Source organism: Miniopterus schreibersii (assembly GCF_964146895.1).
Source record: "Miniopterus schreibersii genome assembly, chromosome: 16".
Taxonomy (NCBI): Eukaryota; Metazoa; Chordata; class Mammalia; order Chiroptera; family Miniopteridae; genus Miniopterus; species Miniopterus schreibersii.
The window spans coordinates 23448966-23467817 of NC_138116.1; the positions used below are offsets into that span (position 1 = coordinate 23448966).

Consider the following 18852-nt stretch of genomic DNA (forward strand, 5'->3'; position numbering starts at 1 on the left):
CTCCTTCCCCCAATTCTGCCAGGTGGGGTTCTTACCTGGGCTTTCTGGAATCTTCCTGGCTTCCTTTTTACCTGGCCAAATCCTTCCCAAGTTCCACCCAGAAGTTCCCCCATAGCAGGCAGAGTCTGACCCCACCACACAGCCCCCAAAGGGCTTCTGAACCAGAAGGCACAATTCTGCAAAGGTTTTCTGTAGCTCTTCTTGCCTAACTCATTGAATGGCAAGCACTTTAAAGGCCAGGAATGGATCTTTTCTCCCTTCCACAACCCTAGTATGCACACATACACACACACAGGCTACCCCAGAACTGGGCACGGATCCTCCCCTCAATCATTTTTTTAAAAATATATCTTTATTGATTTCAGAGAGAGGAAGGGAGAGGGAGAGAGAGAAACATCAGTGATGAGAGGGTCACCATTGATCGGCTGCCTCCTACACACCTCTGACTGGGGATGGAGCCTGAAACCCAGGCATGTGTCCTCACCGGGAATTGAACCGTGATCTCCTGGATCCTAGGTTGATGCTCAACTGCTGAGCCACACCGGCTGGGTGGCTGCCCTCAATCATTGACCTTATTGTTATTCACCTGCACCACCTCCTAGGGCTGGTTCTCAGCACAATTTAGCTTCATACAAATCTTTGAATCAAGGCTTTGCAACTCCTTTTATTGTGTGACCTCAGGCAAGCTGCTTAACCTCTTAAGGCATAATTTTCCTCCTTTATATGTTGGGAATAGTGCATGGCACTTAGTAGGAGTGTGGCAAGTGATAGTCATTAATGATGATTATTATTATTCTTGTTTTCCTGAAAGACAGCAAGATCAGATGGCTCTCAGAACACTGGGCTGGGTTTCCATTTTCCTTTCAATTGAGTCGTCCTCTCCCATCTGCCTCCTGTTCTGTCCAATTTGGGTCTTTCCTGTCACCAGTCCACAGGTCTGCCTACCTTTCTCCCTCTAGGCTGCCTTTCTCTTCTCTCAGAAAGCCCACTGGTAGCTGACTCTCACTGGGCAGGTTGTCTGTGCCTTGCCCTTCATCAGGCAATAAAAATAAATCACAAAATCATTTTTTATTTGTTCTTGGTACCTTGAGGGCTGCCTGCAATTCCTCTCTTTAGAAAGCTGTATTTGCATATCTCTGTGCTGGGGTCAAAGGCTGCAGCTGTGGTTTCACTGCAATTTAAATATTAATAAAACCTCCTAAACCTCTAGCTGTGTGTTTTTTGTTTTGTTTTTTCCAAGCAGTCTGGCCCTTCTGCTCCTAGGTTGCTAATATAATTTAATCTTTGTTCTTTGTATTTGTTTAAAGGGCCATTTTAGAGTCAACTGAAGCCAGCTGCTGCAACCTTGTAGATAACTAATCAGCTAATAAACCTTAGTCTTTTTCTTTCTTTCTTTCTTTTCTTTCTTTCTTTCTTTCTTTCTTTCTTTCTTTCTTTCTTTCTTTCTTTCTTTCTTTCTTTCTTTTTCTTTCTTTCTTCCTTCTTTCTCTCTCTCTCTCTCTCTCTCTCTCTCTCCTTCCTTCCTTCCTTCCTTCCTTCCTTCCTTCCTTCCTTCCTTCCTTCCTTCCTTCCTTCCTTCCTTCCTTCCTTCCTTCCTTCCTTCCTTCCTTCCCTCTTTTTCATTTCTTTCTTCTTTCTCTCTCTCTTTCTTTCGATTGATTTTATTTTATTTTTAAATTTTATTTTTGTTTAAAATATTACAGATGTCCCTTTTTCTCCCCAATGACCTGTTCCACCCCTCGACTGATTTTAAAGAGGGAAAGTGAGAGAACTTTGCTGTCCCACTTACTGACGCATTCATTGGTTGATTCTTGTATGAGACCTGACCAGGGATGGACACGCTACCATGGCGTATCAGGACACGCTAACAAACTGAGCTACCTGGCCAGGGCAACCTTAGTTTTGTTTTTTCTGTTTTTTTTTTTTAACAACCCTAAGAGTCACCTCTTCCGGCGGTAAAAGATTAGACCGTAGGTAACACTTTATACCAATTAGCAGCCCCTTTCACTGCGCCAGTGGTCTTCAAACTTGAGCTTGCTTCAGAATCAGGTTGCTGGGGCCCACCCCGGTTCTAATTCAGCGGGTCTAGAGTGAGGCAACAGGATTTGCATATTTAACAAATTCCTAGATGATATTGTTACCTACCCCTCTTCCCCATCAGGGGACCACAGTTTGAGAATCACTTCATTAACGGGCATATTAAGCTGGTTTATCATTCCAGGCCCCTGAAGCTAGGAATCCAAAGTTCTTGTTCCCCGGGCCCTATAAAATGGGGGGAGTCTCTCCAGTTCTCCGTCCCCTCAAACCATGACTTAGATTTTCCTGATCATTCAGACTCATTTCAGGATTAGTTCCCTCTGCACCTCCCTAGTCCCTGCTCTCCACAGGACCTGGCTGTCTCCAGTTCTCCTTAATTATCTATTTGCCCAGATTCATTTCTTTAATTTTCTCCTTATTAGGGGCAGATTTACAGGCTGTTTGAGGGAGCTAAACATCACTGAAGAACGGTAAAGGGGCCTCTGGCTCAGCCATTTTACAGCCTTTGATAAGCAAGCTCCCAAGGTGCCTGGCTAGCGAGCCCCACTCTCCCTTGGGTTTCTGCAAGTAGATCTGCAGTTCCCTCCCTCACCCTGCCTTCTCTCTGCGCTGCCTGCCGCTGGGGCTGCCCTTATCTGCTCCTCGCAGCCTTCACAGGATACATTCTGGGCAGCTTGGCTCCTTCCGCTCCAACCACCCCAACACTGATTCCTTTCTTTTTCTCCTGCACGTTTTTGAGCCCATACTTTGTTGGTGATTCTGGTTGCATTTTTCAGGAGAGAGATAATCTACCAGGCTCTTCTCTAGACCTCTCCCTGCGCCTGCAGGATAATCCCTCCTCTTCTTCCTTTCCGGTTCCTTTGAAGAAGTTCATTTTGTGAAATGAGATAAAGACAGTACAGGAACCAGTTCCCCCAAATGCTGCTTTGCCCAGAGAGGGCTAAAATTGTGGGATGGAAAACAGGGAGGGCATCTTTTTTTTTTTTTTTAAATATGTCTTTATTGATTTCAGAGAGAGGAAGGGAGAGGGAGGGAGAGAGAGAATTATCAATGACCCCCACTGGGGACTGAGCCCACACCCCAGCATATGCCCTGACCAGGGACTCGAACCGAGATTTCCTGGATCATAGGTCGAAGCTCAACCGCTGAGCCACGCTGGCAGGGCTGGGAGGGCATCTTAAAGCCAGAGGTGAAAGGAACAAGTAGATTTACTCTGTCATCAGAAGACTCAAATCCAGCCAAAGATCATGAGGCTGGGCCAGAAGTTGACTTCCAGGAAAAGGTTAGAGTTCAAAAAACAGATAGGGTGGACAATTGTTGGGAGACTTTGAGAAACAATCACAGGAAATGTCTTAATGTCTTTAGTAATCTCTGCTTTCACCTAGGATTCCTGGGAAGGCAAGCTGTTCTAGGTAGATGTTGCTTTTTCTACTAACCTATCAGTGATGGGGGCAGCAGGCTCAGAGCCCTGGCTCATCCCCAGGGTCCAGTAAGCTATGGTTTGTCATTGGAAATAAAACACTTTTGACTAAAGACTGGGTGTGCATCACTTGCTTCCTGCTTGCCTTTACTGAGACCCACGGACTCCCTGGCAGGTAGACAAGGAGCTGGCATGGGCCCTTGAGAGGTGGTGCTGTAGGTGAGGCTGAACTGCAAGGCTCTGACAACTGAAAGATAAGCAGTCATAAGCTGGGAGGCTGGGTGGGCGCAGAAATAGTAGTAGCCATGATCCAATCCTGTAAGTCCCTTTGCCTAGGGCTGCTTTCTCAGGCAGAGCTGCCATTCGGAGGCAGGAACCTTCTACTGCCTCCCACCATGACCCATAAAGGAAGCTAGAGTGCTAGATCCCCTCCCAACCCACTCCTCTCCCCAAATTTCCTTGAGGCTTGAAGCGGTGCCTTCTGACCTGGGGTCAGTGGCTGATGTAGATGGGAAGCTGAATGATGGGATAGAAAGGGCATGGGTTCAGATTTCTGAGTTGTCATTTACTAGCTGTACAAACTTTTGAGCAAAATTTTTTTTTTCAGTTCCCATTCTTCAGATGAGGTGACAAATAACCCACTTCATAGACCTGTGATGAAGACGGAATGAGATAAAAATATAATAATGGCAGTCAGTTCCATTTTCTCTACTCTTCCCTCAACTTCTTACAAATATGGCAGCACTGAATTGTGTGGATTTCATTTTTTGCCTCAAAGAGGATTCCAACCTATGACAGTATAAAGACCAAGAAATGATAGACTATTATCCGTGGATTAAGTATGTTAAACAGGAGTGGCTGTCAGAATTCTAAAGATGTCCTCCCTATATTTCTGTCCCCTGGTTGTTCAAATAGGAACCTAGGTACCATTGTGAGGGGTTTCACATTAAGGCTCTGTCTGGGCCATAAGACAGGGAGATCACGCTGGACTGCCTGGTGGGCACATTCTAATCACTTGAGCCCTTAAAAACAAGAATTCTTTGGCAGGGTTTAAGAGACATGAGGCAGAAGAGGAGGTCAGAGAGAGTCCAAATGTGAGACTTGACCAGCCATTGCTGGTTTCAAAGATGGAAGTAGGGGGTCAGAAGCCTAGGAGTGTGGGTGGCCTCTGGAACCTAAGGATGACCTCTGGCCAACAGCCAGCAAGGATTCTACAACTGCAAGGAACAATTTGGCCAACAACATGAAATGAGCTTGGAAGTGGATTCATCCCCCTACTAGAACCTCTAGTATAGCGAAAAGGCTCTGAGAAGTCTGCAGGTGTGAGCATAAAGAACAGTCATATGGCCCGGCCAGGTGTGGCTCAGTGGTTGAGCATCGACCTAGGATCCAAGAGATGGCAGTTGGATTCCCAGTCAGGGCACATGCCTGGGTTGCAGGTTCGATCCCCAGTTGGATGGTGTGTAGGAGGCAGCTGATCAATGACAATTCTCTCATTATTGATGTTTCTATCTCTCTCTCTCCCTCTCCCTTCCTTTCTCTGAAATCAATAAAAGATATATTAAAAAAAAAAAAAAGAACAGTCATACATGTGGAAGTGTTTGCTACCAAGTTTATTTGCAGGTGAATAGTGCATTTACAAGACATATTTTGTACAATCAAGTCTGTACTGCCCTCACACACTAGGGGCTAAGGAAGACATAGTCTTTCCAGCAGCTATAAACAGTCCCAGGTAATGAGTTTATGAAAAACACTTTCTCTTCCTCCAGCAAACAAAATTATTTATGAAGCTGTACAGTTCAACAATAGAGAGCAAAAGGAAAAAAATTACCTCAAGGAAAGCAACAGCTCCTTTCCTGGTGGGATCCGTCATTTTATAGACATGAAATATTCATATCAGAGATATTATATTTCAAGAGGAATGGGTTACATATCAGATCTACAACAATAAACATTTTATTTATTACCAACGGAATCAGAAGACTCTCTTTGGATACCAATTCTTGCCCAGACTTTTGGAGATCAGGGATAGCATGACACTCCTCTAATTAACCCTCAATTTTCAGATTTATATCTATTACCTGCCTCTGAATTCCCTTCCCAATGCTCCACTCCAACATTTGAGAGCTCTCCAAGGACTGTTCTGATTTTAAGTTGCATCACAGATCCCTAAGTACTCACCTTCCATTTAAGGGTTTGACTCTTGGCCTTTATGAACACAGGGTTTTAGAGAAACAAATTCAGGGAAACCATCTATTCTCCTGAGCCCAGCTACTCTGTGCCACCAGCTCTAAGCCGACAGCCCCAGTATAATAAATAGGGCTGATAAATAATGAATCAGTATCTTGCTCAACTGGTGGCATTTAAAATTCTTTTCAGGTGAAAAATTACCACAATTTTGTGCTCATGGCAGATTTCAAAGGGAGACTTGAAGCAAAAAATCTTTGAGGGACCCTTACACAACCAGAAGTAGTTTTCAGGCTGATGTACATAAAATATTTAGTAACCGGGATAGTGGAAGGACTAAAGAGGAGCTACCAGGACATGGAAAAAGGCCATTTTTTAAGCTTATTCTTGGGGTCCTGTGGAGACAGGCTCTACACATGGTTGGCAGGAATCAGCAGCAGCTCCGGGGATCTGGAGTACCAGGTAGGTGTCCAGCTCCTGGCACTGGTAGAGGGCTACGCTGTCCAATACCCACTCTCGGGTCACCACAGGCACCTCACACATCTGCCCAATCACTGAGGACAGAGAACACAAGTAGAGATTAGTGTCAATTCGCATTTTCCCAGTCCAGACGCCAGTCAGTCTATTCCAGGGACGTGGTTGTACGAGTTCTTAGGGTTACTCAGGAAGGAGCAAAAGTGTTGATTGTAAGCAACGCTTTAGGACATAGGACCTTACTCAGACTTTATTAATAAACTTTATTAACATGAGCCCCAGTCTGTTAAAGGAAAAGTCATCAGAGAGCAAAGCAGCACTGCAATGTAATGATGGGAAAACATATTTGCAGTATCTTAAGTGAAAAAGCAAAACAGTATGAGCATGATCACACTGTGTAAAATACATGTACACACACACAACACACGCCTGGAAGAATTCCATGGTGATCATCTCCAAGTGGCAGGATTACTTCAGTTCTTTTATTGTTTGTGTTCCTTTTTATTTTATGTGATTAACATTCATATTTAACCCTCCCCCCCCAATGGAAATAGCTCATGCATGACTTTTATAATACAAAATAAACAATCAACAAAAAAGTTTTAAAAGGACATTTTAACCATTCATTCAACAAATATTTATTGAGCACCTTGAATGTGCTGAGAACTGTGTTAATTAAGCACTGAGTAACCTGTGGTGAACCAAACTCATCCAGGACTCTATATGACACAGGCACATGCTGTGGCCTTAAGTCCCACACAGGTTCACCATCCATTCCAGTTGATCTAAACAGGACATTTAGACCTAAAATCACCACAGTAATTTGCACACTGAACCGGGCCCTCTATCCCACACTTCTCTGGATGAAGGCTTATAGCAAGACTTACCATGGAAGCCACTGTCATCTGTCCAGGCATCCGGCTGCATGACCACAATAGGGTGAGTACCCTGCATCCCCAGGAAGGAAACAACATTGAAGGTATCAGAATAGAACTTCGGGAACAGTCACATAACCATTTCTTAGAGGGGTATTGAAGCAGACTACTCTGGGGCAACCACACAAAGGGGGGGGGGCGCACAGCATAAAGGAAGGATTAGAGGTAAAGAGCCTTTCCTCAGTATATTAAATACCTATAGCTCTTAGGTCTTCACTCCTCCCTTACAGATGGAGTCTTCTGGCACAGATGCATGGTTGGAGAAGGCTTGGGGAGAAGAGGCTTCTCAAGCTACACTGGGGTGCAGAGGGGCGGTTCACAGGGACTGATAAGTGCCACCTTGCTCAATCACCAGATAGAATATTGTGTCCTTCCCCTCTGGAAGGGCACTAAATGCTTACCTTGCCGAGGGTGAATGATGAAGGTTCCTTTACCACAGAAGCCCCACAAAGCTGCACCATCCATTCTAGTTGATCTAAATAGGCATTCAGACAGAAAATCACCACAGTAATTCACACATTTAATCTGGGCCCCCTACTGCATACACCTTTGAATAAAGGCTTACAGCAAGATTCTCAGTGGGAGTCCCTGTCTCCTTACCTGAAAGGGACAGAAAGGCCTTAAGCTAGAGTGGTATGGATTCTATTAACTTGCCACTGATATGCTACCTACTCTGGTTATCTATCAGTCCCAAGAAGGCCACTTGGTAGATAAGGTTTAATAGTCTCTCAAATAAAACACAAGAAAAAAAAAAGATCTAATTTCCATTAATTTGCTAAACTGCTGGCTAAGATACTGTTAAAAAACACCAACCTGTCTTCCCTCCCTCCTTGCCTAATTCTGTGTTGGTAATTGATAATCACAGCCACTGAGCATACTCAGTGGTAATTACTATAAATGTCAAGAGATAGGAAGATAATTAATTAAAAAACAAAAAAAACACACCCCAAAACACTTGTCATCCTGGACAGAGATTCAGCACATCAGCTGGGAAGGGCAACACGCTGAGCTGGTATCACACTCAGGGGAACAGAAATCAGAAGAGACTGTATGTGGACTGTACTTGTACCTGGAAAACTAGTGGAACTGACCAATGGGTGGCTTCTGGGCCCCTTTGGGCACTCTTTTCTATCAATCCATTTCTGGGGATTGCTAAGGTGTTCCTGTTTGAGTATATATTGAGGTCAACTGACTCACCTCCAAAATGATACCTGCTACAGCCCTGGTTTTCATTATATCAAAGTACAAAACCACTGAGAAATACACATGTGGCACGTTGAAATTTCATAAAAATTCAATCAATAACCAATAAAAAAAGACGTAAGCAAAATTACTTTGCCAGGCTCTCTTGCTGCCACTCATCTATCCCTGACCACATGCTAAGGCCACTGTCTGAGAAGTAAGAGGACCTGATCCCTGGGGCAGAAGTGGACATAGAGGTAACAGTAGGGAGCCTTCATTTAGAAAAGAATGAGCCAAATCCATACATACGCCAGGACCTCAGTACTGCACAAACCCAGAGTTGAGCCCCATAGCACTCTTAAACAGCACATCATATTCAGCATCAACTTTAATTAGAAAACGCTCAAGTCTTCCCCTGCTCTGGGCTTGTATGGGGGGTCCAAGTTCACAGGGCTTATGCAGCTGCTGTGCTTTCTTCACTATCAAATGAAGATGGTTTGGTAAGAACAGAGTTCTCTCCCTAACTTATTTCTCCCCTTTTCTTAAACCAAAGGGCAGTAAGGGCAGCTCTGCCCCATCTCAACACAGAACATACTGTGTCCTAGATGTTAATTCTTCACTGCCTTCTAGCTCTTGAGAAGGGGCACAGGGCTAGTTTTTTTGTCATAGGGTAACAATTAAGTACAGTTTTGTCTGACAGGTGGTAGAGAAACAGACTAACTTCTCATCAGTCTGAGGAACCTCCATAAGATGACCCCTCCTATAACACTCCACTATGTAAGGGAAAGGCTGGTGCTGGACTTTGCAGTTCCACCAGTCTCTTACCTGTGGCCATATTGGTAAAGGGCCCATAGCAACAGATTTCTAGGCCCTTGAAGATCTGGGAGAAAAGAGGAACAGAGGGACAGAGAAAAAAGCAAAACCCTAGTTAAAGAGTATGAATTTTATTTAAAAAACAACATAAAGAGACTCTCACAAATTAAGAACTTTCTTTTTTCTTTACCACCTGATGATTTCTGCTGCTACTTCCCAGAGACAATCAGTCCAATGTCCAGAACACTGGTGGATTTTAGAAGACACTTCTGAAGCGTGTATGCAGTTGATCTACTCTACAGTCATGCTTTGTCATCCCACCTTGCCCCACCAATCACGCCCAGGCTCCTCCCTGGATGACCTTTTCCAGGTGACTTCACTTCTATTTTTTTTTTTTAATCCTCACCTGAGGATATTTTTTCCATTGCTTTTCAGAGAGAGTGGAAGGGGAGAGAGAGAGAAACATCGATGTGAGAGAGACACATTGATTGGTTGCCTCCCACATGCAGCCCCGCTTGGGTCCGGAGGTCCAGTCTGCAAACGAGGTACGTGCAGAATCAAACCTGGGACCCTTCAGTCCACAGGCCAACGTTTAACCACTGAGCCAAACTGGCCAGGGCTCAGTCCTTGTTAGAGATGAGGGGGGAAAATCCTTCTTTTGTTTAATGGCAAGAAATTCAGCTATTTAGTTGATTTTTGATGTTTATCCAAACTTGGTACATCAGTACTAACCAAGACCCTAGTTGGCAGAGAGGTCTACGTTTATTTTATATGTACATGCTCCTTTCCTCCTTTCTTCTGGTCTCCAAGCATCTGCTCCTGCCCTCGCACTGCTCTGGGAATGCCCACTGTTCCTGCAGGAAATGAAGTGAAGCATGGTGCTGCCTCTCCTCACTGAGCCAAGCTGACCGCCCCGTTTCCAGGAGACACAGATCACACTGCCCCTCCTCAGGGCCTCTTTCACTTAGTGTTCGATAGCACTATACAGAAGAACTTTCTGTGATGATGGGAAATGTTCTATATTTGTATTAATAAGGAGCTACTGAGCCCCTAAAATGTGGTTGGGCTGAGGAAGAAACTAAACTTAGTATTTTATTTAATTTTAGTTATTTACAATTTAAGCAGCCCCATGTGGCTGGTGCTGTGCCAGAAAGGCAAATTCTTACACATGCACTGGCACTGGTTCTTAGGGAAGGACTTGGGTATCATTTAAAAGAAGGAATTTAAGCTGTGCCATCCTGTCTTCTTCTCCCCTTTCCACTAAAAAGAAAACTGCCTAGGCCTAGAACTCACCTCATTTAAAATATAAGACTAGGGTAGAGAAAAATCAGGAAGCTAAAAGCACATGACTACCTTTTAGGAAATGCCCCTCCCCCGTTTTAACTACAACCAGAGAAATGAGAAAAGACAACAAGACAAATCTGTTTCTGTTTTAAGTGGCAATCTACATCTGTGCCATTCTCACTGTGTGCATAAACTGAATCCCCAACCTGTTGACAGGACCTAGATGCTTATAATGTTAAAAGTTTTCCCAGGGCAGCCAGCTGGAGCCAAATGTTGCTGTAAAAAGTACAAAAGATTAGAACTTTTTCCATCCAGGCTGGTACTCACGGAGGAGGATGTCTAGTTATGAGATAAGAAATCTGAAGTTTCACCTCTACAAATACATTTCTCTTCCACAGGAAATACTATGGTGATATTTTGTATCTTCAGAATGTCATTACTTTGACCATCATTGCCACCCCAAATGCAGGGGAAAAAACCCAAAACACTGAAATTTCCTTTGAAAGAGGGAAAAATCTGGTGCTAGTTCTGCCTTGTATACAGTGGAATAAAAAAAAAAAGGCTGGGGCCCTCCCTCTTGGGAGCATGCCCTCGCCTTTCCCTTACCCCTCTTCTTCCCTCCAGGCGAGTTACCTTTGCCTTTCTCTCTCCTAAGCTACAAGGGCCCTTGTTTTGCTTCAGTAACTTGTTTTCTTAGTCTACACAGCCCAGCTGGCTCACTTCTGCTACCTCTGTAACTTTCTAAATAAACTTTCTCTTTTAATTTGGAAAAAAAAGAAGAAAAAAGGGCTGGCTCACAGAGCTCCCCTGGGGTGAAGACAGAAACAGAAACAGGGTCAGAAGCTTTTCTTGGCATCTGGAAGTTACTTGATAGGTTAAGGTGAGGGTGGGCTGACCCCAGGAATTCAGAGCTCCAGGGCTTGATTTGTGATCATCTCCCAAAGCAGTTTTCCTTGGAAAATCACCTCTACTGGTTCTCCCTCCAGTTCTGTAAAGGGACAGAAGGTGCTCCTTGTGGGGATGTTCCAAAATGCCTGGTGGTGCACACTTGAAAGAGGAAGAGATGAAGACTGGGAACATAAGCACTCAGTCAGGGACCTGAGAAAGCTGCTGGCTCAGGCCTGACAGGCAGGTATGGACTCCTTCCCGAGAGGACATGGTTTTTGGCTACATCATTTGCTACAGGATGATCTGGGGAATGTCACTGAGTGTTCCTGGGCGTCTAGTCCTTCATTTTCAAAGATGATAGAGTAATCGATTTTTCTCCTCGGTGAAACCTGTAATTTTTTAAGAAACTAGAATATTGTCATTAAGAGCTCAGATTCCAGGCTCTGGCCAAGTAGCTCAGTTGGTTAGAGCACTGTCCCAGTATGCTAAGGTTGATGGTTCGATCCCCGGTCAGGGCACATACAAGAATCAATCAATGAATGCATAAATGAATGGAACAACAAATCGATGTTTCTCTCTCTCTCTTCATCTCTCTATAAAATCAATCAATCAATAAAAAAAAAGAGTTCAGATTCTAGAGCTAGACTACCTGGGTTCAACTTCTAGTTGTGGGTTCACCACTAGCTGTGTGAGTTTGAACAACTTACTTCACCTCATTGAGACTCAATTTTCTCATCTATAAAATAGACACAATTATTGTACATGTCTCATAGGGTTACTATAAAATTGTTAATCAGTTAAAACATGGTTGCATATTTATTTATTTATTTAAAATATATCTTTATTGATTTCAGAGAGAGAGGAAAGGAGAGGGAGAGAGAGAGATAGAAACATCAATGATGAGAGAGTCATTGATCGGCTGCCTCCCACAGGCCCCCTGCTGAGGATCGAGCCCGAAACCTGGGCATGTGCCCTGACTGGGAATCGAACCCCGATCGCCTGGATCCTAGGTTGACGCTCAACCGCTGAGCCATGCCCGGCCGGGCGCATATTTAGAACTGGCATATAGTGAACATTGTATAGACGTTAGCTATTGATTATCAATCACTTTCTCTTCTATGCATCCACAGACAGCACTGCACACATCCCCTTTACAGCACTCAACACACTGGTTTAGAGCAACACACTATGGTTAAGCGGAAAGAGCAAAGGCTTAGATTCATATGTTTCAAATCCCAGCTCTGCCACTTAGCAGCTGAGATTTGAATCCCAGGCTGTACCAAATAACACTGCTTCTCTAACCTCTAAGTCCCCTCATTCTTTAAATGGATATAATACTTATTTACCTTGTTGGACTAGAACTGAAAAAAGAACCATATATGGAAGCACCTTAAAAGTTGAACTAAGGGGGCTGGAGTGCAGAGGGTGGTGGGGTTTTCATGGAGGAGGAGGGCTTTACCTTTCTGTCCTGGGATTCTCTTGCTCGCTTTGGACCTTGGTGGTTCCTTCCATTGATAACATCTCCTCTGACTTCAAAATCATGCTGAAAGAAACCAAAGGCAAACCACAGGGATCAGAGAAAAAGAAGAAGCCTCCCTCAATGGAAGCAGAGTAGATGCGTCATATTTGAGGAACTGAGTATTGCCAGTCAATGTTTTGACCGCTCCCCTCAAATCATTCTTTTTGGTGGACTGGATGAAACAACCAGTATCTCAGCTGCTGAAATCAATTCCTTGAAGCAAATCTTTGTGGGCAGGAATTAACAACTGGCTTTTCACCTCACTGGGACTTAATGTATTTTAATTTTCAACATCTATCTCCTCTCAAAACATTCACTTAGCATTTAGATTAAACTGCTAATACTGTGCTGTTATAAAGATAACAGGAGAATTCCTGATCTCTTAAATCAATTGCGTATTACCATCTAAGGGCTTTTTAGATTTTCACTGAGAGATTTAGTTAATAAAACCAAATGATAAAATAGACACTTCATACACTGAAGAAAACAGTTTTTCATATCACTATTTTCAGTGGTTAAGGATGAGAGCAATGGGATTGGGGAGGTTAGGACTTTGGGGAGAAATTAGAGGAAGAATGCTTAGAAACAATTCTGACTAAAACTCAGATTATAGGGGAAGATCCTATCTATTCCCAAGAGTATTACAAAATAAAACAAAGTCATGATAGTATAACCACAGGCTAATATTAGGGGAAAGACCACTTAATACTTCCTTGTCGCTTGAATGAGAAGAGTCTAAGGATAAATGTCATCTATTTGGAAATGACTCTTAAATTTATAGGCCTGATTGTACCCCTGCTCCTACTTAACTTCTCTACCTGGATGTCTAGTATAAATCTCCAAATTTACACATCTAATCCCTTGTCTAACCTCTGCTCCCTACATATTACTCACCAGTTACTACCCTTCAGCTACACTAGTCTATTTTTCTTTAAAAAACAAGCTCATTCCTATTTCATGACCCTCATGCTTGCTGTTCTTCTGCCTATAAAACTTGTTACCTACATTTTCTAAGGCCAACTCTTTCTTGTGTTTTAGGTTTCAGTTCAAGCATTTCAGAAGCCATCCCTGGTCCCCTTAACTAAAGTAGTCAATCTCTGTCTCTGGTCAATTACTAACCTGCTGTTCATAGTATTTATTGGTATTTTAAATGATCTTTATTACTGTGTATTTTCCCTTAACAGAACAAGAATCTGACCAGAGCATGGACCTGTCAGTCTTGTTTACTGCTGTATTCCTGGTACCTAGCACATAGTAGGCTCCCAATAATATAAGCCACTGAATGAAAGTTAAAACCAACAAAAATATCACTTAATTATGAATATACTGAATAGTATATAATAGTTTAAAACGATTTTTGCTAGTTTTATTTTCCCTAATCTGTTTGTTGTCACCAGGAGCTCTTAGATGGCTCTGTTCTAAAATTATTTCTCCTCCTACACCCATCTTATTTACCTCTCACTGTTCTCAGTATCATAAAGAGTAACATCTCTTTGAAGGAATCTGATTTCTAAACAAATACATTTGCATATTAATATGAAGGATTTTTCTTCAACAGCAGTGAACAAACAGTTCTCTATCGAGCAAGGTCTATGTATATAGATTTAGGTGGGCTTATTTCTTTTGCTTATGAATCTTTTTTCTGCTTTACAAATTCCTTTTCCTTCTTCCAAGGAAAGGATTGTTTCTATTGAAATTTAGAACAAGTGAGTGAGGACACAGAATTTCTGGGTTTGCTCTGCATAACTCTTGATGATCCCCATCATCAAAGAAAAGTGATGCAAGGAAGTGAAAAGTGGTGCGAGGAAGGAAGCAGCTAAATTTGCAGTGATTATGTGACTAAATGGAATCAAGTCTTTCTGATTAATTTGTAACATCGAGTACCTACCTCATCTAGAATTTTTCTTTCTTTAATAGACTGGGTCACCCCTAAAGAGATTACAGAAAAGACAGGTCACAATGCAGAAGAACACGCTCTTTTCATGGACGTGGATAGTGAAGCAATTCATGTAAGAACCTGGGAGGAACAGCACTGAGCTGAAGTCCCCTCTCAATAAAGCCACAGTTCCTTAATAAGACTTGTAGTAGTGATTTCTTTCTGGAGACACAGTTGATGCATAAACCAAACATTATAACAGTGTTTGCTGCACATGAACTTCTGCCTACTATTAAAGAAATCCCTAGTTCATATGCTAACATTGCTAGAAGCAAATTAGGTCCTATTAGTTATAAAAAGTAATCCATTTTCCCAACATCACCAGCTTATCTGAACAAAGACATATGCGTTAAAGATAAAGCTAGTTTAGCATTATCATTAAAGACCTTTTGGTAATCCAGATTCACCATCAGCAAAAAACCTTAGGTGCTAAGATGTTAGGTGTAAAAATGTAATTCTGAAGTGTTAAAGGGAGAGAGGGATAAATGCACTTACAGAAATAGCTAACTACCCATTTTCCTCCTGCAATTCCCAGAAAATATTTCAGTGTCCGTTCACATACAAACTCAGCATCTGCAGAATGAAAAATATCCGAAGGATTAGTAGAGGTTGAAAACAAAGTCAGGAAGTGCTGCTCTAACAAGCTAAAGAGCTCCAGCTCCATATGCTATTTGAACTCAATCTGGATCGATTATTCCAATACCCTGGTGATAGAATCAGAGGCTGGAAGCACCCCTAATTATAACCAGCATGGGTGGATCTTTGGAAGTTGGAAAAGGCTGACATGAAGTTAAAACCACAGGAGATGCCTGCCCTTTCTTCTAGAAGCCAAGACTAGCTACAGACCTCCATCAGTATGTTCAGGGAATTATCTACACCAGTAGTACTGAAACATGTGGATGGGTAAGATCTGTTTTACTGAATGGCAATATGTGGAAGGAAAAGAAAACAGAATTGTTGAAATCCTATATCTGAAATGTCAATGTAAGTGACAAATTTTCACCCCCCGACTTCTACCTGGGGAATCCTAACCTCCTAATTCCTAATTCCCCTGAGAAGGACAGAAAAATACAGAGTATTTTCAATGCTTTTCTCCCCTCTACATAAGTATTTCAGAAAGCAGTAGCTGAAGAATCGCTTCTGTTTATTTCCTAGTGTTTCAAAAACCTTTCTGAAGAACTAAGCAAACTGAGGAAATAAATGTATTTAACTAAATCGTAAACACAGCAGTCCATTTGCCAATAGTAGCAACAGCCATTCTCTCTCACAGAATTCTTCACAAATTATTACAATCTTTTTTCTTTCATCACAGTTTTATAGCTTTTTGTTTAACTGCTATGAAAGCTGATTTAATAATATGCTTTAAACGCAGAAATGTTAGCTCATTTTTAGTTCAAAAGTTTTATTGCCTTTAAGTTTAAAGACTAATTACTTTAGATTTAATTTACATTTTAAAGTTTTATTTTCACCTTCCAGCAGCTTTGATCCAAACCTACAGTTTAAGATATATTAAACTTTAATGACCTCCAACTCTAAAATAGCACGTTTCGAGGTAACTTGTTCTGGCACCTGGTTCCTGTGAGTATTATCCTCTGACCCTGTGGTATGACATGTATACAGTATAAGTTAACATCTTAGAAATTCTAAGGCAATGTGCTTCTGCCAAGGAGTCTGGACCCTGTACTCAAGGACCTGCAGTGATATGAACAGAGTGGATCATTGTATTTCCTCAGAGTCAATTTTGTTAGAAAGGTTTTAAGAACTGCATGCACTGGTCTCTGCTTCCTAGAGCCAATGAGAACATCTAACTTCTCTTCCAGATAATAACTCTTCAAATATTTAAAGAGAGTGGTCTTGTTCTCTTAAGTCTTCTCATTCCTTTATCTGTTCTTCAGATGACGTTGTTCTGAATTCCTTTTTCTTCATCATCTACCTCGGGATAAACACTCTCTAACATGTTAGTGACCAGCTCAAAAAGCATAGTGCCCAAAACAGAGCCCATATCTTCCAGGCATTCCAGCAGAGAATGCTGTGGTGGTGGTGTTTGGGGGGTGTCAGGATTTTTTTTTTAAATCCTCATCTGAGGATATTTTTTCCCCATTGCTTTTTCAGAGAGAGTAGAAGGGAGGGAGAGAGAGAAACATTGACTGGTTGCCTCTTGCTCACAACCAGACTGGGGCGGAGTTACATGCCCTTGGCCAGAATCAAACCGGGACCCTTGGCTGTAAGCACGGAACCAAACCGGCCAGGGCAGGATTTTTACTTTACTTGTACCAGACATTAGGTTTGCATTACTGAGGTCCAACTTCAAATGAGTCTGAAATGTCTACTCAGATTTAGCTTACAGTCAACTAAAAGCCTCTGAAGTCTCTGTTATCTTGAGAGTCATAATTAAGATTTAAAAAGGGCAAGGTGTAGGACAAATGAATTTTCCCCTTCTGTTTTTCCTTTTTCATATGCTAGGCTATCTCAGAGCTGACATCAGACTTAAATCCTGAAAAACGCTCAACACTACACTCAAACTAGTGTTTGTGTGGAGCAAGGACATGGAATGGAGTTAGGGTTTCCAACCACACAGATTTTGAATAAAGACTCACTTCCGTCCCATTCTCTTCTTTGCCCTACTTGCTCCTCCAGGATCTGAGCTCTGTCTTACCAGAAAGCCCTTCACACAGAGCAGTCAGGGCAGGGTGGACTAGTACAAGTGGCGCATCACTCTCCAAATCTTAACCCAAAACAAAACGGGGTTAGGAAGTAGCAAAGCTGTTAATTTTCTTTCACAAAACAATAGTTGATCACCTACTGGAAGACTTTCACCCATGCAATGCTTAACAAATACTCCCATTTCTTCATGTAGTTCTCTGCAACAGATGCAACACATTCTATAAAGGTTCTTGGTATACCTGTTTTCATAATGACATGAGTAGTCTCTTCAGTAATTAGATCAGTTAAAGTGATGTGGTATTTTCTGGCAAACTTGTGCACATGCATCTGAAATCAAATCATATATTATTATAAATTACCTCTAGTGCACAGCTTAGAGCATTAGTTATCCTAGCTCTGAATCTCCATCTTTCTCTTCACAGAAAAGGTACATTCTTTTTATTCTGACATGTCTGAAGTCTCAATTTAATACAAAATATGTATGAATCAGAGGAAGAAATTCTAAAGTAGTTCATGTTAGGAAACATGAACTATCATGAAACATGAACTATAACCAAGGATTCAAAATAATTATTTATTTTCCCTTTAATAGCAGATATCATTGAATTCCCTAAGACATCTAGTTCTTTGCAGAGTGCTACTCTACTGTACTATAATACAGATTTATCAGCCTACACTATATAAGCTGAGAGGTAATTAGCCTACACAGAAAGTTATGTTACAGATATGTGGCTTAAAAACAAGATGCACCTGGCTGGAGAGGCTCAGTTGGTTGAGTGACCTGTGCACCAAAAGATTGCTGGTTTGATTCCTGGTCAGGGCACATACCTGGGTTGTGGGTTCAATCCCCGGTTGGGGCATATACGGAAGGCAACCAATTGATGTTTCTCTCTCTCTCTCTCTAAGCATAATTTCAGGTGCAAACAAAAGTCAAACAAACAAGATGCAACATTCTGATAACTATAAAACATTCAAGAGTGCAAAAACCATCAATTCCTCTTAAGGAGAAGGACTGGAAGAGACTCATATTATTCCCAAAAGAAATCTAGAGCCTTCTAGCTATTATCTAAAAATCAAATAAAAATCAATAGGCAGTAAAAGAAATTAACCAGATCCATTATGGACAGAGTTGACATAATTAGTAGCTGCTTGGTAAATAACTCTGTTTACAAAGAGCCATCATTTATTAATCATCACTGCCCATGCCAATATTTATGTGCTGCACAATACTGCAATGGAGATCAGGCCATCCTTCTTTCACGCTGCCTCATTCCATACTGCCACAGTGCACTAAAAAGGCAGGCTAGAGAAGCTAATGACATCCTCCCCCCCTTTGCCACTGCCCTCTGCCAGGATCATTAGCAATTCTGAACTGATTAATTGCTGAAATCCCAACCTTGAACACTGTTCAGTTAGAAGAGCAACTGCTGAAAAGATCATCTTAATATGGGCTTCAAAATTAATCATGTGTAATACAGTCAGCAGCTTTTATAATAAATTTACCACACTTCAA

At 42.0% G+C, this 18852-nt stretch overlaps 1 protein-coding gene across 12 annotated transcripts in view; it reads right to left on the reverse strand.

Annotated features, from left to right (window-relative positions):
- Positions 1-5050: 5050 nt before the first annotated feature.
- The window catches only part of BRCA1 (BRCA1 DNA repair associated), a 50544-nt gene continuing 36742 nt past the window's right edge, over positions 5051-18852 (reverse strand). For 8 of the 12 annotated variants that reach the window (XM_081161606.1, XM_081161604.1, XM_081161605.1 and 5 more), the window contains 8 exons: positions 17579-17666; positions 15171-15248; positions 14628-14668; positions 12680-12763; positions 9061-9115; positions 7455-7528; positions 7006-7066; positions 5053-6198 (listed from right to left, as the gene is read on the reverse strand). In XM_081161606.1, the coding sequence (XP_081017732.1) occupies positions 6026-6198; positions 7006-7066; positions 7455-7528; positions 9061-9115; positions 12680-12763; positions 14628-14668; positions 15171-15248; positions 17579-17666 (654 nt within the window). In that variant the 3' untranslated portion in view covers positions 5053-6025. Of the gene's footprint in view, positions 6199-7005; positions 7067-7454; positions 7529-9060; positions 9116-12679; positions 12764-14627; positions 14669-15170; positions 15249-17578; positions 17667-18852 lie in introns of all 12 variants that reach the window. The other 4 variants (XM_081161600.1, XM_081161602.1, XM_081161601.1 and 1 more) reach the window with 2 other exon arrangements.